Genomic DNA, 26,538 nt, shown 5'->3' with positions numbered 1-26,538 from the left:
AAAACCTTGCAAATATAGGTGCATTTGATATGAGGAGGTTGTGAAAATGAAAATAATATAAATGCTAAGCTCAATGGTCCTCTAACTATATCCTATAAGATCCTAGACGTGCTAGTCTCAATGAATTTTAAACTTAATCCATTCAAATTGTTGGATGGTAAGTAGGTACTCCCACCGTCCCAAAATATAAGAGAGAAAAAATTATTTTTCTTGTCCCAAAAAATAAGAGAAAAAAATTCAACTTTCATCTTTTCAAGGTTTCACTGACTTTTCTTGAAATTCATGTACTAGTTCTCATCTAGCAAACTTCAAAAGCAGTTGACATTAACCAAAAAAATTTATGTTCGTTAGAAACGATTAGAGTCCATAAAATAATATCTTAAGTGCTTCAATGAACCTACGATATAAGTTATCAAACTAAACTAGGACATGTTTGTAGGAGTATTTTACAACGAGTTAAAGGCAGGACATTCCAATTAATCTTTGGTCCAAAAACTCGCTACCACGCTGCATGAGATAATGAACCATAATAAATGCAACATCAAAAGAGAAGAAAAAGTTGTAGAAAAATATCACAAGATGCAAAATAACAAGCTCAATATGGGTGGGATTTTCACCATAAATTCAGAGAAGCGATAACTTTTCACCCAAAATTAGAGTAGGAAAACATTGTGTCACTTCTTTTCCCATGAAAAGAACATTTGATTTTCTGATGACTTAGATGAATGTGGAAAGAAGCCATTTTCTCAAGGAGATTAGGCACATTAGAATATTGTATGAACCTCTTATAGCTAAGGGAAACCTATGTCTTGGTAAAAAACTATGGTGTGCCTACCATAAGGTTTGAGGTCTCAAAATAGAGGACTATAACATTCTCAAAATGGAGGACTTATTCAAGAGTAAAAACATTTAAAAAGATTGTCAAGTTGGAACCAAGTTGGTTTGAGAACTATGACATCTAATTTTGATTTTAATGGTAATAAGATATAAGAGGACATTTTATATTCTAATGTTTGTTACATGTGTAAAAAATGTTAAAATAATAAGGTAAAGTAATGCTCTTGATAAAAGCAAAAAGAAAAAAACTCTAGCATTTCACTATGGTACCTTTATTTTCACTAGAAAGAATTTTTTAAACATCGTCTTACACTATGGTGTCCACCATACGAAAAATGGGAATCATCGTTTGAAACCATGATTTTCACCCGATGGAACTAGTGCAACATTGTCTTACACCAATTTGATTTACAAGTGGATTATGAATCACATGCTCTAGTTAACTCATATAATCCTCTAATACAAGACTAATTTTATATCCATATATAGCTTATTTGTTGAAGATCAAAGTGGTTCTCTGATAAGTATGGATTAACATGATTTTCATCTTTAATTTCACACAATTATTAGCTTACTTGGACACTAAGTAACTTAAGAAACCCCTAATTTACGCTTATATTGAACATTATTCAATAAATGTGAATTGATCTTGATTTATGATTATATGAATGTAATAAGTTTGATGAATGCCAAGTTAAGAAGAGGAGTGGAACAAGGACAATGCATTTTCAAGACATGTTCTTAGATTAAGACCAAGGATAATGCTCTTATGCCTAAATCTGACTTGATTGTTTATAATATGATATATGGATGTATCTGAAGATGGGAGGTGATTTTAGGTCTATACCTAGGCAATCATCCATCAAAAGTGAGAGTCTAGAGATAGATTTATATTTGGTATTCAAATATATTGTTGAATCTTAATGATATCATATTGTTTATTAGACTGAGATATCATCTAATAAATAATACAATTGATATTATGATGTTATTTCAGACATGGATAACTATGTGGATATGAATTGATAGATAAAATGTGAATACTTGATCATTGATATGTATGTAGTTTTAATAATTGCAACCTAATCCCAACATATCTCCATCACTGTCATTCTCTTATTTTACATTTTATCATTATTCTATGTTCTTAAACAAAACCATTTTCAAAACCTTTTTTATGCTTAAAATAGTAACTATTACATATAAGTTGTACTATCGTACCACTCGCCGTGAAGACAATAATTTTACATACTATATTTTGATTTTTTTTACACAAAATACTACTACACTCCATTGTAAGTTGCAAGCCTATAACAACATCCTTTTTTTCTCTCCATAAGAGTTATTTTTAAATTGTGACTGCTGGAATAATACAAGGTACAATAGTATATGTTATGCACGACATATCTGGCCAAATAGTTCTAGTTATGAGCAAAATCACTAACATATAGTAAAATCCCTTCAATAGCTCTAATCCCTCAAATTATTCATTGTCGCAGTCTAATAATGTCTCTCTATATATTCAACTTAACCTTGGCAACCAAATATATCAATTCATTGAAAATCAATTCCCAAAATAATCTTTGTAGTTTTAAGAAAGAAAGAAATTGGGAGAAACATACCAATATCTCAAGTGAACTTCATATTATACACTTTTGATTGAAAGATCAAACACTAGTGTTAAGCTAAATTATTATCATTTCTATTGAGAGTTATTTTGTAAACACCCAAACACCTTTTCATTTCAACTTGTAATTTCTTCAAAGGTATAATTTGTGCATGTTTCATTGAGAAGACAAAGATACTTTGTTTTTTTTTTATAAGCAATGGAGTATTATAACGAAAATGAGTACAAGGGGTACTCACCCATGGGTAATACAAAAGGAGGAGTTCAAAGATTCCAAGGGACATTGAGCCCAAAAATAAAAATTACAATTAACGGTGAATTTGGAACCAATAACGTTCCAAAGCCAAGAAAGTAACTTGATCTTATGCACGATTTCGCCCTCGTTGAAAATGCCGGAGTTGAATAGAATATCATTAGGAACACACCAAAGAGCCCAACATGTGGCCAACCAGAAAATCAGATTATTTCTATGAGGAATTTTATCGTTAAGCGAGCGACAAAAGGCCAACATATGATCCACAACGCCAACAGCCACCACCATATCTATCCCAAGCCAAGAAGAATTTTTGCACCAAACAATTCTTGAGAAAGGACATGAAAGAAATAGATGGTGCAAAGATTCGGTTTCTAAGGAGCAGAAAATGCAAATCGTGTCTCTGTTTTCTGTCAAAATGTCTCGCTTGGCCAATTGCTCCCTCGTGGCCCAATCTATCTCTAACACATCTCCAGCCGAAGACATGAATTTTTGAGGGGACAAAAGTTTTCCATAATAATTTAAAGGCTGCATGTGAATCAACCCCAAAAGAAATATTAGAAGAAGAGGCGGATAAAAATTCGTAGCCGGAACTTACCGAATACGACCCGCTGGTGTTCTTGAACCATTTGAAGGTGTCCTCTACTCCCCTCCTTGGAGCAGTGCCAGTGAGATAAAGATGGAGGGCTGCTGTCTCTGAAAAGGCTTCACCATCATCAATGCTTGTTTGCAAGAACCAGGACCATTCACCCTTAACAAAACACCCCATATCGACGATAACAACATTTTTATTTGGGGCGATGTTATAGGCTGCAGGGAATAAAAGACTTAGAGGTTGCGATCCGAACCACTTGGTATGCCAAAAAAATAAGTTAGATTCTTTATGTGAGAAATCTAAGTTATTTTTAGATTGACAAAATCTAAGTTAGATATTGTTAAATTATTTTTAGAAATCTAAGTTATTCTTTATGTGAGAAATTTAAGTTAGACTCTTTTTAAAAATCTAATTTTAAAAGAGTACTCCAAAATTTAACATTTGTTTTTTATTAATCTAACGACTTTACTCTTGAAATAAGATTTAGAGTAACTATTTTAGACTTACTATTAAAGTAACTTTTATATATATATATATATATATATATATATATATATATATATATATATATATATATATATATATATATATATATATATATATAAACTGTTTTTTAATTGTAACTTGGATATTTGTATTGTCTTCAATATAGTAATTTTGTGTGCATTATTTTCCAGTGTATAATGAATGTGTATATGGTATAAAATTATTTTTTTTAATATTTTTTTTTCTTCATTTTGGTATATAAAATATAAAAAAAATTAGTCAAAAGCACTTTTATAAAAATAATGCTCTTGAAATTGAAACTTTTATCTGCGCTTTGTAAATAAAACAGCATTAAAATCCTATGTAAAAGAAAAGTAGAGCATTTTTGTTTAGTATACATTCTTCTTTTCTACTTGATTAAGAGTATTTTTTTTTTAAAAAAAACACTTTTTTCCTATCTAGTATAGAGCTTTTTAAAAGCACTCTCTTTTGTCCAAACTTTAGAGCGTCACTTCAAAAACACTTTTAAGTTCATTTAAGAGATTTTTGGTTTTGCAGTAAAAAAAATTAATTTTTAATGAATTGATTATAGTTAAAAGTGAGTCCATGTAAATTGATTTATATTTGAATAACTTTATGTAAAATTGAGTTGAATAGTCAATTTTATTAACAAAATCATATTAATATCAAAAAACTACAAATTATATCTCCAAGTAAAATCAATTCTTGAGAAAGAATCATTTCTAATTTAAAAGAAACAACACGTCAAAATCATTACAAAATCAATTCTACTGTTGGAATTAGACCCAAAACTTGGAGAATACTGAATCAATCTTGATGAAAAAGAATCAATTCTTCTGATTGATTTCGCCTCTTGTTTTTCACTCTTCACTCGAGTGAATCAACAACACCTTGGTTGCAAGATGATTCTGCTACATTCTTCCCAGTAATTTCTTCGACCAAATTCACCATCCACGTTTCTTGACATGCACAAAGAGAAGCAACTATATACTCTTCTTCACTTGATGATAGTGCTACTATTGGTTCTTTCCTTGAGCTCCAAGCTACTGATGCACCACTTAACATAAACACATAGCCAACTGTGGATTTTCTATCCTCCGCATCACTACACCAACTTGAGTTTGTGTAACCTACTAGCTTACATTCTTTTCCTTCATCAGCTGCAGGAAAAAAATCCATAGCCGAGAGTTCCTTTAAGATATCTTGAATCCAAGTATCATTTGTCCTTGAATCTCTCTTCATCTCTTGTTGGGACAATCAACAACATCTCTTCTTCTTCATGCTTTGCAAGATTTGCATCCTTTTCTTGATTCTTTTGTATTTCAGGACAATCACTAGAGTAGTGAAAATACTTTTGACAATTGAAACACTAAATGTGACTCTTGTCAGGTTTTTGTCACCACTTCTTCCTCTACCTGCAACACCACCTATGTGGTTGCTTTGGTATAAGGGTATTCTTTGATTCGAAGAATTTCCTTCTTGCTAGTTTCTTCTATTATTCGAATTGTTGTAGCCTTATCTACCTTTGTTGTCGAACCATTTTCCTTTGCCTATCTTTTCTCTTGCTGACTGCACCTGCAGAGCCACGTCACTTTTCGACTTGCCTTGAGCTCTTTGAGCCATTATTTGTTCTTGAGATTCAAGTGTCCGTTGAAGCTCTTCCTTTGCCAATGTTGACAAATCTTACGATTCTTCAATGGCTGCTACTACATGATCAAATTTTGGAGTCAATGACCTCAAGATCTTTGCAACAAATGATCTTGCACTACAAAAAAACACGCTATATAGCGGGGGTTATTTAAACTATTTGAGGGGGTTTTCGACCCCCGCAAAATGATTTGCGGGAGTTATGAAAACCGCCGCTTATATGATTCCCATAAATTATTTGCAGGGGTTTTGAGGGACCGCTGGTATCCTGTTTAAACTATGGGGTTTTCTTCGTGGAGGTTAAAAACCCCCGTAAATTATTAAAATTGGGTAAAAAAATAATACACAAATTTGTATTAATAATATAATCAAATTGACATAAATGTGCTGCATATATAAACATAAAAATAAAATTATTTCTAGACTAAAGAATCTTCTTGCATCCCATAACTTGAATTAGCATTCCTTCCACGAACTGAAATAACAAAAAAAAAAAAGACTAAGTTAAAATATTTAAAATAAATTAATCAACGCCTAAAAGTTAAGTAAAAAACAGAAAATTCATTTAGGCTTTGTTTCACATATCTTACGAGTATCAAATTTAATATTCTCAAACCATGAATCAAATTTCTAATAATCCATTTAGTTAGATAGCTCATTGATGGTTTTGTGTCTAGCACACCTATCACAAAGTTAGTTGGACTTCTAGCATGATGAAGTGCACAAAGATATCATGCATGTGCTAAAATTCAACATATATTAATTAACTATAATGGAACCAACAATATGATCAAATGTGTATCTACTCTTTCAATGAATAATATAGAATCCTCTATATTCTTCCTTCATTTCTCTTTCTATTCAGTCCTTTCTCACTTTTATTAAAACTAATGGAAGTGGTAAAACCTTATGTAACAAAATTTCAAAAACTTGTGTCTTACCTAAATCCACATAGTAGTTGATTCATCATAATGGGATAATTTTGCATTGAATTGTCCCTTCTCCCTTCCTGCAGAAGATTAGTGTTCCATGACTTGAATCTACTTTGAAACATATCGTACCAACCAACCTTTGGCTTTACCTAAAAATAAATGGAGACACCAAATGCTTTCAGAGTAAAAATAAGGACAACTATTAAGAAATTAAAGTAGTTGACAAACAAATTAAAAAGTATATTAAAAATGATTTTTACAAGTTTGTAAAGTATGTTGAGATTCGCGATGACAAATCCTTTATCTTACCAAAGACATGCAATCACAATTTTCACCTTGATTACAGTAGAAAAAGAAAACTTGTCCACTGATTACGTACTCGCAATCTTGGCGTGTACAAAGTACTCCATAGTTGTTGATGTCTTAAAAGAAACATCCAAATTATACTCCATAGTTGTTGATGTCTTAAAAGAAACATCCAAATTATACTTGGGTACCTTGAACAGAGCCATACCGATATGTCAACTAGAAGCAGAGTTATTTTTACCACCCGCAATGCAAATGTAGTCCAACATGCAGCAGGTACAACCTTTGTTCACCCATTATAGTTATTAGATGATGCAACTAGTTGGTTGTTGTTCACAAGACATTTGAAGGTTGACATTCCCCCTAAGTCAGAAACATAACTTATCAAGATTTAGGGAAAAATTGTGATGAAATGCAGGGGGCTGCCATCATAAATATAGAAAAATGAGTGATTTGCTTTCACGTAAAGATATTAGACATGAGGAGTGGTCAAGCGTATTGGGGGGCCAGCAGCTCAATGATGATCAAATGCAAAGATGGTCTGAAATGTTACACACTTAATACAAACTTACCTTCATATTTGAGAAGATGTCTATTTTACTTTTGATATTCCCTGCTGAATTTGTTTTGTGGGTTGCCGAGAACCTAGTTCATCAAACAGAAGATAAGGAACCAGAACTTAACAACTAAGTTTAGCTCTCATGGGTTGTTTATAAATCACCAAAACATATAACACCATCTCCATAGAGAAAAACATATTCATAAAGCTAGTGTTTCAAATGTTTATAAATGTATCCCTACATGCATTATATAACTAACAAACCTGCATATAAAAAAATTTAACAAGATAGAAATTGAAGATAAAACTCATACAGAATAAATAAGTTAGGGAAAAAATAGAACAAGTCAACAATTGGAAATATGGCACAAATATAATCAAATGAAGAGAGCAGACAAAAAATGAGATTGGGGAGGAATTAAAAATTAGGGTTATGTAAATTTAGGATTTACATATTTTCACATTGAGAAGTAATTATAGGTTAAGGACAAACCCAAAATGCAACAAATATTAATGTTACCCAAAAAATGTTGACTTACTTGAAAACTTTATCAACAGAGAAGAGGTGAGAAGAGGATAACCTAGCTCTGATACGGTTGATGAAACAACTTCAGATGTGGGTCGCGACGTGGGCCTTCATTTGCCTTTGTTTTTGATGTATTATGACACCGCAACAACGCGTTTCTCTGTTTAAGATGCTTTTCATTCATGTATTAGGGCGATTCAAAAAGCAATGATTCGAAGATAGAAGAGAGAAAGGAATCCATTCAAATAGAAAGAAATAAATCAGATAGGTCGGCAATAATTTCAGAGTAGGGTTTCATGATTTGGGGCAAAAGATAGAAGACGAGGGTTTGTTGGTTTGGGGATAAAGAGAGACGAGAGAAGATGACGCTTTTTTGTTTTATTTTGGGAAAAGAAGATTAAGAGTATAAAAAATGGAGAGAGAGAGAGAGAGAAAAAAAAGTTAAGTTATTATTATATCTTTTGACTCGAAATTCGTTCGGTCATTGTTTTAAGGCTGTTTTTAGTTAGTTTTACGGGGATATGAAAACGCGCCGCAGTTAAAACAAAATTTATGAGGATGAGAGGTGAATAATTAATTTTAAATATATTTTGCGGGATTTTTCCAAATCCTCCTCTAAATAACTTCCACTATCAGTGTAGTTTTTTGTAGTGTTGATGTTAATACTTTTCCACATACCAGATGTTAGAATTACACCCAAAAGTTGGAGAATGCTAAATCAATTCTTCTGATTGATTTTGCCTCTATGCAGCTGAATTATTACACCCAAAAGTTGGAGAATGCTAAATCAAAAGTTGAAGAATGCTAAATCAAAAGTTGAAGTTTATTCAATCTTATCTCTATGCAGCTGAATTATTACAATGAAGGTATCTCCCTATTTATAAGTTAAGACTGTTTGTACACTAAGCAACCTCCAACTAACCTAACTCCACAAAAATAACAAAAATAACGCTAAATCTAAATCTGTCGAGACTACCTCTTTCAACACAAATACATTTCGACGACATAAACATTTCGACAACAAAAAAACTCTATCAAAAGTACTTGTTTTAATACAAAGAATTACACTCTCAATATCTAAAAGTTAAGAATTAGTTTTTACTCTTAAAGAAAAAAAACTAAACCAATCCTACACTTAAATTCTTATCTAGCATAATGATTTGTATGCAAATTCTGGTACTCACTTTGACAATGATATCCATGTAAACAACGATGTCAGTGAGTTTAAATGTCAAGATCAAGACCTCTTGTACTATTTTACATAGAAATTAATAAGTCTTGCACATTTTCTCATGTCTAATCCATTTCTAAAGCTATATAGTGTATTTTGTCTATCATGCACTCAATAATTTTGAAAACTAGATATAATTTTAATTTCTTTATTTTATCTCACTTACAATTTTGGTTCTTATTTCAAATTAGCTGATTTTAATTTCCAAACTTTGAGATGACATACTTTTTCTCACCTACACATTTTAAGGTTGAATTTGATGATTGACAAATAAGATGTTTTGTGAAAACTCATATTGTGACCTAGCCTGATATCTAGGTCCATTTTTTCTTAACAACTAATTTTAATTTATTTAAAATTTAGATTAATTTATACCAAAAAAACAAATTACTTTGATTTAAAACACTATCGGTACTGAGTTTTTACTTAGTATGATTCACTTCGGGATGTGTTGATGTGCATAAGGTATATCCTTATGCACGGTGCATAAATATTTAAATATTATTTATATTACTTAAAGTATTATATTTATTACTCAAAATAATATACAGATTATTCAAAATAGTATAAATATTACTCAAAACAATGAATATATTACTCAAAATAGTTAAAATTCGATATTACTCAGAATGGTGTAAATATTACTCAGAATAGTGTACTCATTACTCACAATTAATAATTACTCATACTCCCTTCGTTCCTTTTTAACTGTCGTTTTAGCAAAAAGCTCTTCAACCAAGATAGTGGATTATTAGAGTTACTTTTCCTATTATACCCTTATTTATTTTTCTCTTTCCAAATAAATTCAATCATACACTCTCTTTTTCCAATAACTAATTGAAAAATTTGAGGTGGAGTTATTGAGAAAATAAGGGTATAAATGACAAATTATAACATTAAATTATAAAACGACACTTAAATAGGAACAAAAAAATTCTTCTAAAACGACACTTAAAAAGGAACGGAGGGAGTAATTAATAGATGTGTACAAATAATGCATATATTATTCATAGATTATGATATTATTACTTGTTTCTAACTAAAATGTTACTCGGAACAATTTAAATATTACTCGTACGAGACTTATGCACCGTGCATAAGGATATACCTTATCCACATCAACCTGACCCATTCACTTTCATATCATCACCTCACTTTTATCATCAAACTTCAAATACAAAAATTAAACAACAAAAATTCATAATTTTTTTTATTATTAGGAGGGCTAAGAGTCTAAAAAAACGACACATACAAAAATACAAATCTAAGAATGTTAAATCCCTTCCATCAGTTATCAGAATTTTTTTATAAATATTCTGACAATCTTTAAGTAAACGACACCTCTCATTCAGAGAGTACTTATAACTAACTAGCGCTTCTGTCAGTTGATTAACTTCCCAATAAGAGTAATTAATCACCATAAATTCGTGATTTTAAAAATTAGAGAACCAAAACTATAATTTAATTAGCAAAATAAAAACTAAGTATAGTTAATTCAATATGTTAAACATCAATTTGAAGATCATTACAACTCTAATACAAATCACTACAAATGCATTCACTGATCAACAAATCATTCATATAAAAGGTAAGGTGTAGCCTTCAATAATCTACCCCAAAACACACAACAAAATACAAATTCTCAATTATGAAATAAGCTAAACTTGATAATGTCAAATCAATACTTTACTATACCACTTTTCTTCACTAACACTTTAAATAAAAAAGGCATCTTAATTGTTTTATATTAAACTTCCCTCATTCCTGTCTCCCCAGGCCCCCCAACCAATAGAACTTCTCAGACCCTTTTGTTCTGATAATTTGTTCAAACATGTCCTTCAAATTTAGGTATACAAGATGCACAGAATTTGAAAGTGGTTGTTAAAAGCTCAACCTAGCTAGCTAGCTTTTGGATTATTGATTTGGTTAGGGCAATAATAGTAAGGATTCACAATATGGCTATAACTTTATGTGTCTGTTGACAAAAGTGGTAAACAATAATTGTACCATTAGGGGGAAAATATATTTAAATAATAAGTATTAATATATCACTATCAATAAAATATAATAAAAAAATTTAAAATATTGTAAAAGATATAATGACAAAACGTGATCTTAAAGGATAATTATTAAAGTGCGGAAACTCAGTCAGATATGATTTTCGGTGAATTAATATCATATTAAAAACTGCTTTAAATTTTGATAATGATTGACATTGACATTTTTTAGTAGAAATCCGTGTATATATAAACTACTATTACAATTGAGATTATGATCTAATCATTATTAATTTCATAAAAAAATTATATATAAATTTTTTAATAAATTTAAAATTTATTTTTTAATTTTTTTCGCCTTAGTTGTAACCTACTAATAATACCATAAACTTTTACTTATATTTTTTTATTTTATTAATAGATTTTTTGAATGACTTTTATATATCAATCCACCCTAAATCATATTAAAAAAACCACCCTAAAACCATTGTCTAAAAGTTCATAACTCTCATAATTGCTTCAAAGTTGCGTTTTAAAGATTTTATATATTTATGTTTTAAAAATATTTTAGTGGCAAACAGCATCTTGTCACAAGCAGCACCTATTGTGCACCGAGAGGAGTTGAAAGAGAGAAAGGATGCACTAATGTGTGTGCATATATATATATATATATATATATATATATATATATATATATATATATATATATATATATATATATATATATATATATATATATATATATATATAATTCTTTGTGAAAAATAAATTAAATCAATCCGATCATCAATTAATTGAAAGATATGATCAAATAGATAAAGTCTTAAAAAATTATTTGATATTTTATCACATCAACTTATTTTAATGTACAATAAATTATTTAAAATTTATATGAATACAAATTACTAGAATATAAAACAACATATTTTAAATGGTTTAAACTTTTAATTACATGAGTATGATGATAATATTATACTTTTACATAGAGCTATTGAGGATTAACTTTGCATGTTGAGATAACTATTACAATCGTTCTCGGGTTCTTGATTCTGATCACCCATTCTTGAAGAAGCTTTCTCTCTCTTTTGGTTGGTTTCTCTGATAAAATTTTGAGTTTGTATGAAAGAGTTAACTTTTATTTTCATTTTTTTGTCTTTTTACTGGTGTTCTCTCCATTTTCAATTAGATATTTTTAATTTTACTTTTTTTAAGATAACAATTAATAACATTAATTTTTAATAGTAAATAATTTTTATTAATATAATATAAGGGTGTTCGCATTGAGGTTTGTGCAGTTTTTACGTTACAAAAATTATTTGAACCGCAAGAGAAAATAGTGTGCGGTTCGATTTGGTTTGGTTTGTTTTTAGTAATAAAATTGAACCAAACCAAACCAAATCAAACCAATGCAGTGTGGATTAGTTCGGTTAGTTAAGTTTTTTTTAAATTATTGAGTCATACATATACATATAAATGAGAACATAACTTTGTATTTAATCATTTATGCGTTATCAAATAACAACAAAACTCATCATATTTGGACAACAACAATCTATTTAATAGAAGAAAAATAAGATGAGAAAAAAGTGTGATACTGCTGGGTGAGATTTGAGAAGACTTAAACTAAAACCTTTAGTGTGAGGAAGGAAAAATCATTTGTAATCGTAAGGCTAAGATATAATAGGTTTGAGTCGGGTTGTATGTGGATCAAGTGAATGTTGGTTGTAACGGAATGCAGTTTGGTCTGGTTTGTAAATTACAAACTCATGAGAACCGAATTGAACCGCGCGCTTTTGTTAAAAAATGGTCCAAACACGTCCGAACAAAATACAGTTTTTTGCAGCTTCAGTTCGGTTTAGTTTTACGATTTTGTATTAAGCCGATTTAGTTTTGAACACCCTAATATAATATATTATTAATATTAGTTAATAAAGTACTTAAAATAAATTTAAATATGACAAAAAAAGATATATCAATGATAAAACAAAGAAAAATAGTAAATGAAGAAACACATAATTTTAAATGGAGCATATAATCATTTTCTATATTTGTACTCAATTTTAAATTTATATACATTTGATTTTCTATATAAAAAATAAATTTTAGAAAAGAAAAAGATGAAAAGAAAGCAACTAGAATGGCCCATAAATTGTCTACTCATTAGCCCAATGACATGATCTCCATCTATGCCTTCACTTCACTCTACACTCTATTCATTTCACCTTTCACCTCTCATTTTTCTTCTTCTTTCTTTATCTACAAAAAGCCAAACATCTCTCAATCTTCATCATTCACCATAAACCAAACATGTCTTCAAGTGGTAAGGATTTTGCAGAAGGAGGAGGATCATCAACCTCTCCACAAGGGATCACACTTAGTCGCTATGAGTCTCAAAAGAGAAGAGATTGGAACACTTTTGGACAATACTTAAACAACCTAAGACCACCGGTTCCAATTTCTCAATGCAATTCCAATCATGTTTTGGAGTTTCTTAGGTATTTAGATCAATTTGGAAAAACCAAAGTTCATCTACAAGGCTGTATGTTTTATGGACAGCCTGAACCACCAGCACCTTGTACTTGTCCTCTAAGACAAGCTTGGGGAAGCCTTGATGCTTTGATTGGGAGGTTGAGGGCTGCTTATGAGGAAAACGGCGGAACTCCAGAGACTAATCCTTTTGCGAGCGGTGCTATTCGTGTTTTTCTTAGAGAGGTTAGGGAGTGTCAAGCTAAGGCTAGAGGTATCCCTTACAAGAAGAAAAAGAAGAGCACAAGTAATCCAAGCAAGGGAAATGATGATTCAAGCTCATCAACCATGCACTTTTCTTGAATTTCCATTCCAAATAATGGTAATTTATTAATTAATCTCTTGAATCATCATTCATTGTATAGATTGTGCTTTGCTTACTAACATGATATTAACTCAAATGCCATCCTAACTACCAAACTAGTAGTCCGTAACAATTTACGCATTTAAAAATGACATAAATTTAGACAATTGAGTTAATTTACGCAGTTGAAGTAATCACAATTTTGATTTAGAATCGAATTAATCATATACTCAATTAAATTAATCATATTGTTACGCATGATTAATCAAGTGTCAATAGTGGTTCAAAAACCCGTTTATATGCATTTGATTTCTGTTGGTTTTCAAGTTAATTTTTGTTTCCTCTTATAAGGGTTTGAGTACCCCTAGTACACATTATTCAGGGTCTTTGGATGTATATAACTACTTCAAAGGATTTAATAGATTTCCTTATAGGTTATCATTTATATGGTATTATTTGGACTTATCATTTTAGAGATTATATAAAATATTGAAAGAACACACATTATAATGATATCTAGCATAAGTAATGGTTTTATATAGTTCATTTCAATGTTTTTGGGTTCAAATTGTTTGCATATATATGGAACAAAAACACTATTCTATGTCACTTTAATTATTAAATATTTTTTATTTGTATTATAGCTTTCCCCTAATTTAGCCTTTTTAAGATTCTGCAGATTTTGTGTCCCATGCATGATTGTTCTTGAGATGACATATGCTCTTTCTTAAATTACAACAAATCAAATAAACAAATGAAATCATCCAGAGGATTTCATTAATTAATGTTTCAAGTTAAACTGAGATATTACGTTAACATTTTAAATTTCAAATTGTACAATATTTAAGGTTTTGTTAACCTTATAAAACATATTAATCTCACCATCCTCACCTCTTATATTATATATTTAATATATAGAAGATCCATGCAATGAGTGATTGGGATGTAACACTTTGTTTTCTACCATGATGACATGTAGACCTTGATTGATTGATAAGATCATGACACACAGAGAATAACTTTTGTCAGGGTTTCTTCAGAATATGTTTATATAATGCTTTCTGTAATAATATAAATATATACAACTTTCATTGAGATGAAACAATGTGTTGTGGTTATATATAGCAAAGATCTAAGGAACATATATATTCATCTTGCAAAGCAAATTATTGTCTGCTCAATTATGTTCTTTTTCTGTCACTTGGCTGCTGGGTGTCTAGTAATTAGGGTTTTCTTGTTTGGGACACATTAATCCTAATAATTCAAGTTAAGTGATGAGGTGAAACTCTATACATACCCATTGTGATTAGTTCTTAAAATGGTTTGCCAAAGGTGAATAAATTTAGGACAAATTTTTTAAGTAACATTTAGGAAATCAAATTGTCTATCTAAGGTGTGTTGGGTGGTCGACTGTCCTCATTTTATTATATATGATTTTGTCTTGCTCCCTCCTCCATCTAGCTCTTTTTAAAGATTTGTTGCGTCCTAGGTTTTAGAATAGATTGGTTTGTTGGGCTTGTCGGCTTGATTTTCTTTTAGGGTTGTTTTGTTTTGATGATTTTTGCTTCGGCCTGAACTTTGTCAGATTTATTGTTCTTGCGTACTTTTAAATAATCAATTTTTTTATTTGATATCGTTTGTAACTTTTATTTCTCTTTTATATTAAAATATAAGTTGTATTTTGCTATTAAAAATATATTTTGTCGTATTCGCGCTATTGACATATCTGAGATAGTCATACATATACATAAATATTTGAATTTTTTTTTTTTTGGTCAAATGTAGAAAAAACTCAAAAACTAATTTTTGCCATGATCATATAAATTTCATTTGCAGGATAATCAAATTGGAGTTGTAATGGAGGTTTGGTCGATGGATCGATAAAATTCTGGCACGCCACTTTTTAATGTTAAATTTCTATTATGTATATTTATTCATGATTATGTAAGCTCCAATAGTTGATCTATGTTGTATTATTAATATTTCAAACACATGAAGTTGCTTACCTTGCATGAATATTTTTGGGATTGGTACCATGTAACTGTTTTGTTAGCCAATTTCATTTATGTGTTATATTTGGGTTCATATCTTCTTTCAAATATTGTAAACATGTTGATTGTTTACGTGGTTTGAAATCTCTTGCTTGCTTTCATGAAAACATATGAACAATTTATGTTTTCTATTTCTAAGATTACAAGAAATTATGATACACTATAAGAAAATTTTACTTAATATTTGATATCTTCTCTCATCTTTTTCCTATAATGGCATGTGTAAATTATTACTACCTTTAATTCTGTATCTTCTAGCAATGTTGTCTGCAGTTCTTGTAAGAATTGAGATTTGGGTTCAGATCAAGCCATCATGAACATTATAAATAGTGTGCCAACGAGTTTGTATTAATTTTATGCAACCAAGCTTGTTGCTATGGTGTTTTGAGGGATTTTTGAAGCAAATATTTTTGTGTCTTAATCATAAACTCGTGCTCAAATACAAATAGGTAGTTCCAAAAAATTTCCAGTGCTTCAGTAATTTCTAGCATTTCCCTTATCTTAGAATTCTTATAACAATTTTTTATTAAAACTCTAATTTACTATCACCTTTTATAAAACACGGTATTATGTCATTGTAGTCTCCAACCATCCCCTTCGTTGTAATATGTTTCTCTAAAATTAATATGTTTCTCTACAATTTGGTTTTTTCAACCGTAGCGAATAGCGAAATGTGTTTCTTTAAAATTAAAATATATCAGACTTAGTTTATTTTGTTCATAACACAAACAGTGCCCTAATGAATGAACGGACCAAAGCAACCGGGAATGAACACGTGAAAATGAGTGCAAACTCCAAACTCCACCACCATTCATTTCTTGAAATTAAGGAATGGAACGTCCAAACTTCAAGAAGCATACACGAAAATCATTTATTGGCCTCTTCCTCTTCTTTAAGTCACGGTATGTTCTCTATTTCATCATCTTTAACATCATTTATGTTGAGTTTTAGATTTGGTGTTGTTAAATGTTACATGTTGTTGTGATTGAGTGATATTGAGATTGTTTTTATGTTGTTGAGAATGTTATATATTTTTATGATTGAGTGATATTGTGATTGTTTCATTCTTATTGTGTTGTTGTATTGTTAAATAATTCTACAAAGTTTTGATATAAATTTCAAAATTATTTTAGGTCGTAGTTGGATGAAAGCTGATAGATTAGGTCGGGTGTATGAGAAAGGAGTTCTTGAAAATTTCTTGAATACACTGAACAAAATATTTCCAACAATAATGGGCTCTTTTATTATCCTTGTGTTGTATGCGGGAATATATAAAAAATTCAAAGAAAGAAATATTCTATCACCTATGTTGTGATGGAATTTGTCAAAATTATACAACATGGACGTGGCATAGTGAAGTAGATAAAAACAAAATATGACATCACAAAGACATGAAGTTGATGAAGATATGGATGATCAACTAGAAGATATGATTCGCGATATTGGAGAGTCTTCTTTTAGGAAAGTCCGTATTTATGATACTTTATCTAGTGATAAGGATGTGCTTTATATAAGGGATGCACAAGCTTTACACTCGTCTTCAGTGTTAAAATTGCTTAATATGAAGGCAAAAAGCAGGTGGACAGATAAAAGTTTTACATAATTTCTTGATTTGCTAAAACAAATGCTATCAAAAGATAACAATTTGTCGGGTCGTTGTTAGGCCAAAAAGATATTGTCTCAAATGGGTTTAGAGTATATAAAAATACATGCATACCGTAATGATTGCATATTATAGAGGAAAGATTATGAAAAATTGGATTAATGTCTATAATATGGTGAGTCGCACTACAAGGTGAAGGACAACATTGGTGATAACTATGACGGTGTTAGAAAAAAGCGTCCTCATGTTAAAGTGTTACGGTACTTGCCAATAATTTCAAGGTTTAAGAAATTGTTTGCTAATGTGAATGACGCAAAGAATATTACATGGCATGCAGATGAAAGAAAATGTGATGGAAAAATTTTTCATGTAGCTGATTCTTTGCAATGGAAGAAAATTGATTCGTTATTTACGGATTTTTTCCTTGAGCCAAGAAACCCCAGGCTTGGGCTTGCCACGGATGGAATAAATCCCTTTGGTAATCTGAGCACTAACCATACTTCGAGGCATGTTCTTCTCATGGTTTAAAAGTTATCTCCTTGATTATGAATGAAGCGCAAGTATATGTTGCCATCTATGATAATTTTGGGACCAAAATAATCCTGAAATGACATAGATGTTTATCTAAGTACATTAATTTAATATTTAATATTTTGTGGGAGGAAAGTGTTGACATTGATGGTGTGTATTCAGGTGAAAAATTTAAGATGTCTGCCATGTTATTTTGCACAATTAACGATTTTCATGTATATGGTAAGTTTGTTAGATACAATGTTGTTGCGATAATGAAAAGGTTCAATTCAAATCAACACTTTGATATGTGAGTCAAAGAAAAATAGCAACCAAATTAATGACCTCCAGCAATAATAATCTATAAGCATAAAATTTATCGGACGAAAATAAGGAAAGAAAATGTGAAAGGTTTGTTTACCCAATTCGATCAAAAGATATATGTCTAGAGGGGAGAGCGGCTCCTATTATAAATGAGTTACAAGAAAATAGTCTTCACTTTCAGAGTTCTCAAGAACAAATCCTGAAGGCTCCCAAGAACAAACCCCTATTTTCTACCCAAGTATTTCCCAACCTCTCTAACTCTCAATATATGAATCACTCAAAACCAAGGTAACAAGAAGAATTGACTGATCCTTCTAGATAACTCTAAAAGAATTCATTTGATGTATAAACTCTTATTTCTCTCTTTTGCTCTAACGCTCTAAAATTTTCACACTATAAACATAGAAGAGATACATATTTATAATTGAAAAAATCCAACAGATCCATAATAAATCTCAAAATAAAACCCATTAATTTTAGATTAAAATATTATAAATATATTATAATATCTTTTATATTAATGTAGACTATTTCTAAATTAATATAAAATATATATCAAATATTCTAACATCAATGAACAAATCCGCAAACTAAACTGATCAAATTTGATATTCTCAAACCACCTGAATCTATCATTCTTGATGCTCTTCGACTTTTTGATTTTTGACAATCTCGAAACATATTTTCTTTCTCTTCATCAACAAAGATTTTAAGACATACTTCAACAAGTGTCAAGGGACATAAAGTGTGTCCTATATGTGAATCTGAAACATATTTTCACCAACTTCAGTTTGGAAAAAAGACCGTTTACTTTGGGCGTCAAAAATTTCTAAAACCCAAGCATCCTTATCGCAGATTGCGGAAGTCTTTTAACAAAGAGTGGAAGTTTGATATTACTTCTAAACCATTAATCGAGGATGAAGTTTATAAACGGAAAGAACACCTTACTATTGCCTTTGGAAAGTGTGAGATATTGGATCGAACTCTAGTATGGCCGAAGGGTAGCTTCTTGGTTCGACAGGGTTAAGCATGAATTCGAAGGTTGTTCACATGCTTGTGTCGAAGATGCTAGGGTTGTTAGCATGTTAAATAAGGTTTTAGTGTTTAAACCTTAATTTGTTAAGTTAGCTTGTTTATTAAGTTGGCTTGTGTAATAGGCCTTGTGGAAAAAGCCCATTAGTTAGTATGTTAGGTTTTATTATAAATAGCATACTAGTCTCTCATCATTGCTAAGCTGCAAATCCTAATTTAGGGTGAGAGAGGTTATTTGTTATTCTTGTAAACTTGTAATCTTGTTTTAAGAGTAAGTGAAAGAATAGCAGTTATAACCAATTCATGTGTTCTTCTTCTGTTCCCTAATTCCCTATTATACTTTGTTATTGGTATTTGTATTCACAACAAATTGGTGCGGTGAGCGTGGAGAAGATGCCTTCAACAAAGTATGAGATTGAAAAGTTCATCGGAGTGAATGATTTCGGTCTGTGGCGCTTAAAGATGAAAGCCCTACTGGTCCAGCAAGGTTGCTTGGAAGCGTTGAAGGGAGAGGCAGCCATGAATGCAGAATTGACGGCAGCAGAGAAGACATTACTGAGTTGCAAGTTTTTCCACTGTATGCAGTTGATAAAGCTGCATGAAGAAAGCTAGTTTGTTCCCTTGATTTTGTAGAGTTAGATCCAAGGTGGAGATTTGTGAGATATTGGATCGAACTCTAGTATGGTCGAAGGGTAGCTTCTTAGTTCGACAGGGTTAAGCATGAAGTCGAAGGTTGTTCACATGCTTGTGTCGAAGATGTTAGGGTTGTTAGCATGTTAAATTAGGTTTTAGTGTTTAAACCCTAATTTGTTAAGTTAGCTTGTTTATTAAGTTGGCTTGTGTAATGGGCCTTGTGGAAAAAGCCCATTAGTTAGTATGTTAGGTTTTATTATAAATAGCATACTAGTCTCTCATCATTGCTAAGCTGCAAATCCTAATTTAGGGTGAGAGAGGTTATTTGTTATTCTTGTAAACTTGTAATCTTGTTTTAAGAGAAAGTGAAAGAATAGCAGTTATAACCAATTCTTGTGTTCTTCTTCTGTTCCCTAATTCCCTATTATACTTTGTTATTGGTATTTGTATTCACAACAGAAAGAATAAAAAAGGGTCCATTGAGAGAAATGTTTAGAAAAAGAGACTGGTGTGCTTTGATGTTCCATATTGGTCTAGCCTCGAAGTAAGACATTGTCTTGATGTAATGCATATGGAGAAAAATGTGTGCGATAGTTTGATTGAAACACTTCTAAACATTTCAGTCAAGACTAAAGATAGTAAGAATTCTCGTCTAGATATATATGATGGCGATGGATATATAACAACAATTGACTCTAGAAGAATTAGGAAAAAAAACTTATTTGCCTCTGGCATCTCACACTCAATCTAAAAAGGAAAAAAAGCTTTTGTGAGTGTTTGCTTGGTATCAAAGTTCCCCAAGGTTACTCATCAAACATCAATAAACTTGTATCAATGAAAGATCTCAAGTTAATTGGCTTAAAATCTCAAGATTGTCATGTCTTGATGCAACAACTTCTACCAGTGGCTATCGGTGGCATGTTACCAAAAATTATAAGAGTAACTATAGCCAAATTATGCTTATTCTTTAGTTCCATATGTAATAAAGTTCTTGATTTCAAAAAATTATATGAATTAGAAGATGAGGCTGCAATAATCTTGTGTAAATTGGAGATGCATTTCCCTCCATCATTTGTTGACATTATGATTCACTTAATTGTTCTTCTAGTCAGATAAATCAGATTTTATGGTCCAATTTATTTAAGGTGGATGTATCAAATAGAAATGTACATGAAGATATTTAAAGGATATACGAAGAATCTGTTTGGGTTGGTTGAAAACGTGAGATATTGGATTGTTAGCATGTCGAAATGCATTATGATTCTCAAGTATGCATTAGTCGAAATGCTAAGATTGTTAGCATGTCAAATTGGGCATGTTTGTTATGCCCAATTGTTTAAGTTGTATTGTTCCCTGAGTTAGCTTGTGTAATGAGTTTGTGTGTAAAAGTCCATTAGTTTAGTGTGTTATTTTTATTTTAAATAGCATATTAGTCTCTCATTATTGCACACTGCAAATCCTAATAAGGGTAAGAGAGGTTATTTGTTATTCTATAACACTTGTAATTTTGTTTCAAAGAGAAAGTAAATAATAGCAATTTATAATCAATTCCATTGTGTTCTTCTTGCTTCCCTCTTTTCTAACCTTGTGGTTTTCTTGCCAAGAAAAGAAACCTATTATACTTTGTTATTGGCAATGATTTCACAACAAATTGGTGCGGTGAGAGTGGAGAAGAATGTCATCGACAAAGTATGAGATTGAAAATTTCATCAGAGTGAACGATTTAAGTCTGTGGTACTTGAAGATGAAAGTCCTACTGATTCATTAGGGTTGGTTAGAAGCGTTGAAGGGAGCAGCAGCCATGGACGCTGCATTAATGGAGAAGGATAAAACGACTATGGTAGAGAAAGCCCACAATGCCATCTTATTGAGCCTTGGTGATAAGGTTCTTTGAGATATTTCAAAAGAGACGACAACGACGAGTTTGTGGTTGAAACTCGAAAGTTAGTACATGACCAAATCGTTGTTCAATCGCCTCTACCCAAAGCAAGCTATGTATTCATTCAAGATGAGTGAAGAAAAAGTCTTGGCTGATTCTTGATCTTGAAAATATCGATTTTAAGATTGATGATGAAGATCAAGCCCTGTTGTTGTTGTGTGCTTCACCCAGATGACATCCTCACTTCAAAGAATTTTTATTGTATGGAAGAGAGTCTTTGACCTTTGAAATAGTTCAATCAGCCCTGTATTCTAAGGTTTTGAACAAACGAAAGGAGAACAATCCGTCTTCGACTTGTGAAGGTATATAGGTTAAGGAAAAATTCACAAAGAGAGATGACAAGTTCGACAAGAAAAAAGGTAAAAGACAATAAAAATCTTATAGTGGTGATGCATCTTGTATTGGATGTTATCATTGTAAGAAGGAGAATCATACAAGAAAAGTGTGCCATGAAATCCTGAAAGATCATGGAGGTAAGAATAATGGCAACATTACCATTGTTCAAAATGATTTTGACTTATATGATGTTCTTGTGGTTTCAAGAAGTGACTCAAGTAAAGAGTGGATTATGGATTCAGGTTTCACTTGGCATATGTCTCCAAACAAATACTTGTTCGAGGAACTATGTGATCAAGATAGTGGATCTATATTGTTGGTAAACAACAAAGCTTGCAAGATTGCAGGTGTTGGATCTGTGAGATTCAAGCTCCATGATGAGTCAATAAGATTGTTGGCTGAAGTCATGTATGTACCTGATATGAAGAGAAATTTGATTTCTCTTGGTGAATTCGAAAAGAAAGGATATGTTTTCCAAGGAGAGAAAAGTATCCTAAGAGTCATGAAGGGGTCGAAGGAAGTCTTGAGAAGCGTGAAGAAACAAGCCTTGTATACCCTTAAGGCGAAAGTTGTAAGTGATTCTACATATGTTGCATCCACGAAAGTTTTGTCGAAGACAAAAATTTGGCACATGAAATTAGGCCATGTTAGTGAAAGGGGTCTGGTCAAACTAGGGAAACAAAATCTGCTTGGTAGAGACAAAGTTGAAAATATAAAGTTTTGTGAACCATGTGTACTTGGAAAATATTGCAGAGTGAAGCTCAACAAAGGAAAACAAAGAACTCATGGATCTCTTGATTACATCCATGTTGATTTTTGGTGGCCTATAAGGTGTCCATCACATTTAGGAGCAAGGTATTTTCTATCCATAGTTGATGATTATTCCAGAAAGTTATGGGTAATCATCCAGAAGAATAAGGATGAAACTTTTGAAATTTCCAAAGTTTGAAGACTTTGGTCGAAAATCAGACAGACAAAAAGGTCAAGATGTTGAGAACCGACAATGGCCTTGATTTTTGCAATGAGGCGTTTGACAATTTTTGTGCATCCTCTGGTATTACAAGACACAGAACTGCTGCAGATACTCCGCAACAAAATGGTTTGGCTGAAAGATTTAATCGAACCATTTTAAAAAGAGTTAGATCGCAAATGTTAATCTAAAAAAAATATTAAATCGTATTTATACTTATTTATCATAAGAGAAGTAGACACAAATGATAGAATAGTATGATTCATTTAATAAATGGATTCCACTAGACAATTTCTCAATGCACCCCATAGATCTCTTAGACACCACGCAAAATTTCAAATTTTCCCTCTGCTTTCGTAGATGCACATCCGGAAGCATCCTTAGATTGCACTCCTTCTGTATATGCATCTACGGAACCGTAAAAAACAAAGTATAGCAGAGTTAAATTCAACTTATTTCAGTTTAGAATTCCTTCCGTAGATGCACCTACGGAACATAGTGAAAACAGAGTGTTCCGTAGATGCACCTACGGAACAGTCTGCTATATTTTTAAATCATATTCATTTCACTCCAAAACTCAATGTTTATTGCAAAAATGTAAAATTAAAGTAATGCATTTTAAAGACAATAGTAGGTAGACCAAAAAAACACATCGTATAAATAATGTCGGTCATAATGTCGAATACATCATCAAAATAACATACATAAACGAAATAAAAATACAGACATAAAAAAACAACAGGCATCACTAATGTGTATGTCGGACATTATCATGCGTCTCTCCTCTGCCTCGGGCCCCGCCTCCGCCTCTACGTCCACCACGCCCTCTGTTGGCTCTGCCTCTAGCGTCAAGTGCCCCACCAATCCTGGCACGGTGTCTACGGTACATAAATGGCTTCTCTGCCAACCTAATCATAACATCTAGCACACGCCTCTGCTAAGACCCCTCAGGGAATAAACCATCTACAATGGCTCTCAGGCCCGTGTCAGCTATCTGACGACACCGGCGAAGAAGATCCTAAGTGTGGTCTAACTCAGCCTGATGAGCCCGCAGAATCTCCTCATGGGCTGGTCTGGGCGGATCTCCAGGTGCAGTTAGAAGCATGTACATGTGTGACACTCTGTAGTACCAGGTGATGTACCCCTCGGCATGAGCTCAGTGTAGGTAGGCACGATCAATAATGTCTGGGAAGTGTTGTAGTATCCAAGCCTGAAAAAAAAATACGGTTATTTTAATGTACTATCACAAATATATAATAAGTAGAAGGGTATAAGAGTGTTACCACCAAAAGGGTACATCTGTCTGCCACTGTCCTTGCCTTCCACAGGCATCCCTCTACGAGTCTAAAGTAGTTGTACGCCAGTACACCTGCTCCTCAGTTGTACTCTCGGATACAAGTTGTATCCGATAAGTACCTGAGGTAGACGACGTTTGTGTACATCGAGCTCGTGTCCACAAAGAGCTGAGTGCCTATCAAATATAGTAAGTAACATCTAAGCGTCTGTTCTCTGTGTATATCCACGTCTACCTCGTCACCAGAAACCTCATGTGCCGCACTCAGCACTCATCATATCTCCGCTGCAAGAAAGAAAACCTCACGGGCACCCCGCAGGTCCTCTCCACCTCATCAAGCGCGTCAGCATGATCAGCCCCCAGCTCCGCAAGCAGCACCTTCATCGCTTCCTCCTTCGTCAGCCTACCGTGATCAAGGAGGGTAGCCTTGATAGGTAGATGTAGGAGGCATGCCACATCATCAAGTGTGATGGTAATCTCACCGTGAGGAATATGAAATGAGGAAGTCTCCGGATGTCATCTCTCCGTAAATGCCATCAGCATCCTGTTATGTATCGTCATGTAGCCGACTTGACAGAGGTCCCTCAGGCCAGAAGCTGATAATACATCCTGGAACCACGGTTGGTCAGGCTGTGCGAGATTGGCAATCTTTCGGGCGTGGTTGTAGAACCTCTAGGGATCCCTCTCCTGAAATTAGTAAAAAATAAAAACGGTTATTAATAAGTAAAGTCGAAAACTGAAGAAAATAAATTAATAAGAAATTACCGAAGAAAACTTACATTTCTCTCCCAAATACGCCTGGTTGCATGATCTGCATACCCAGTCAACAGGGATGCGTCTACAGGGCCCCTTCGGTACCAAACAGGCTCCGGCACCAGCTAGTACTCGTGCAGCTCCGAAGGTGACACCGAAGATCCTGCAACATATGTCACTAGCACATGAACAGATGTAGAAGAACTGCCCCGACGACGTTTGTGGGGGGTGGCATATGTGAGGAACCCTCGGCGTCAACATCATCTCGAGTCCTCCGTAGTGTAGTAGTAGATGGGGAAGGCCCGGATGGAGCAAGTGTAACAAATGGGAAAGGCCAGGCTGGAGCGGGTGTATCAGATGGAAAATGCCCGACTGGAGCGGTTGTATCTGGTGCATCTGCTGCAACAACCCCTCCATCAGTGACCTAAGATACTACATGCATCTGTTCACACCGCACGGATGCGTGTTGTGCAGTCCTTCCATGTATATCTCTATTTGGACTGTGGGTGATAATGTATGCATTGTGATACAAATAACCTCGATATCAAAACTGTATATTTATAAATAAACAAATAAAGAAAAATAAAAATTTACTCTTCCGTAGATGCATCTACGGAAATATCTTAGTTTTAAAAAACGGTGGCGCTTCCATATATGCATCTACGGAATGCCCTAAAATTCATCTCTTTCGTAGATGCATCTACGGAAGGTTCTAAAACTCAGAAACTCAACAATGGCATAAGTCCACTGTTCGATCACTAAAAAACTTGATTTTTGTGGCTTGATCATACGTTTTAAACATCAAAAATACCTCAAAACTATATTTTTAAACCTATTCAATCATTTCTACACCTAAATATCGAATTCTAATTCGATTTTACAAATACTCTAAAATCATTCAAAAGTCAAAAACTTACCGATTAAATAGAGTTTTGAACTTGATGAAATGTGTTGATACTTGATGTTGACAATGTCGGCCGAACTCGGGAGAAAGAAATTAGAAGTTTGATATTTGGAGTTGAGAGAGTTTGAGAGTTTGAGTGTTTGAAATGTGAAGAATGAGGGAGAGAAAAAGTCTGGCGCGAGTTATAACCTCAAATGCTTCCGTAGATGCATCCACGGAAGCTTCTATATTTGCATCTACAGAACAAAACAACATTGAACAAAAAAAGAGGTGCTTCGAGAGACAGAAGCTGAAGAACATATTTGCCAATTCGATGGTGTGTGAGATGCATGGAGTGGGATG

At 32.5% G+C, this 26,538-nt stretch overlaps 1 protein-coding gene and 1 long non-coding RNA gene across 3 annotated transcripts; one reads left to right on the top strand and one right to left on the bottom strand.

Moving 5' to 3' along the window:
- Positions 1 to 5,822: 5,822 nt before the first annotated feature.
- Positions 5,823 to 8,234, bottom strand: LOC131626759 (uncharacterized). 2 transcript variants are annotated; one of them, XR_009291273.1, is made up of 5 exons: positions 7,803 to 8,234; positions 7,277 to 7,349; positions 6,708 to 7,067; positions 6,408 to 6,547; positions 5,823 to 5,941 (listed from the first exon to the last, which is right to left on the bottom strand). It is a non-coding gene; the product is annotated as an uncharacterized LOC131626759 (long non-coding RNA). The 2 variants fall into 2 exon arrangements; XR_009291272.1 differs by having other exon boundaries at positions 6,408 to 7,067.
- A 4,984-nt stretch (positions 8,235 to 13,218) lies between these two features.
- Positions 13,219 to 15,922, top strand: LOC131626758 (protein LIGHT-DEPENDENT SHORT HYPOCOTYLS 10-like). Its single transcript, XM_058897599.1, has 2 exons — positions 13,219 to 13,865; positions 15,684 to 15,922. Exon 1 carries the CDS (start codon positions 13,325 to 13,327, stop codon positions 13,844 to 13,846), a length of 522 nt encoding a protein of 173 aa, XP_058753582.1. The 5' UTR covers positions 13,219 to 13,324; the 3' UTR covers positions 13,847 to 13,865; positions 15,684 to 15,922.
- Positions 15,923 to 26,538: the final 10,616 nt, after the last annotated feature.

Source organism: Vicia villosa, unplaced genomic scaffold (assembly GCF_029867415.1).
Source record: "Vicia villosa cultivar HV-30 ecotype Madison, WI unplaced genomic scaffold, Vvil1.0 ctg.000320F_1_1, whole genome shotgun sequence".
Lineage (NCBI taxonomy): Eukaryota > Viridiplantae > Streptophyta > Magnoliopsida > Fabales > Fabaceae > Vicia > Vicia villosa.
This window is presented reverse-complemented; position numbering and strand designations above follow the sequence as displayed.

Coding starts and splice junctions, on each gene's coding strand:
- LOC131626758 (XM_058897599.1), top strand. CDS start 13,325: ATGTCTTCAAGTGGTAAGGATTTTGCAGAAGGAGGAGGATCATCAACC.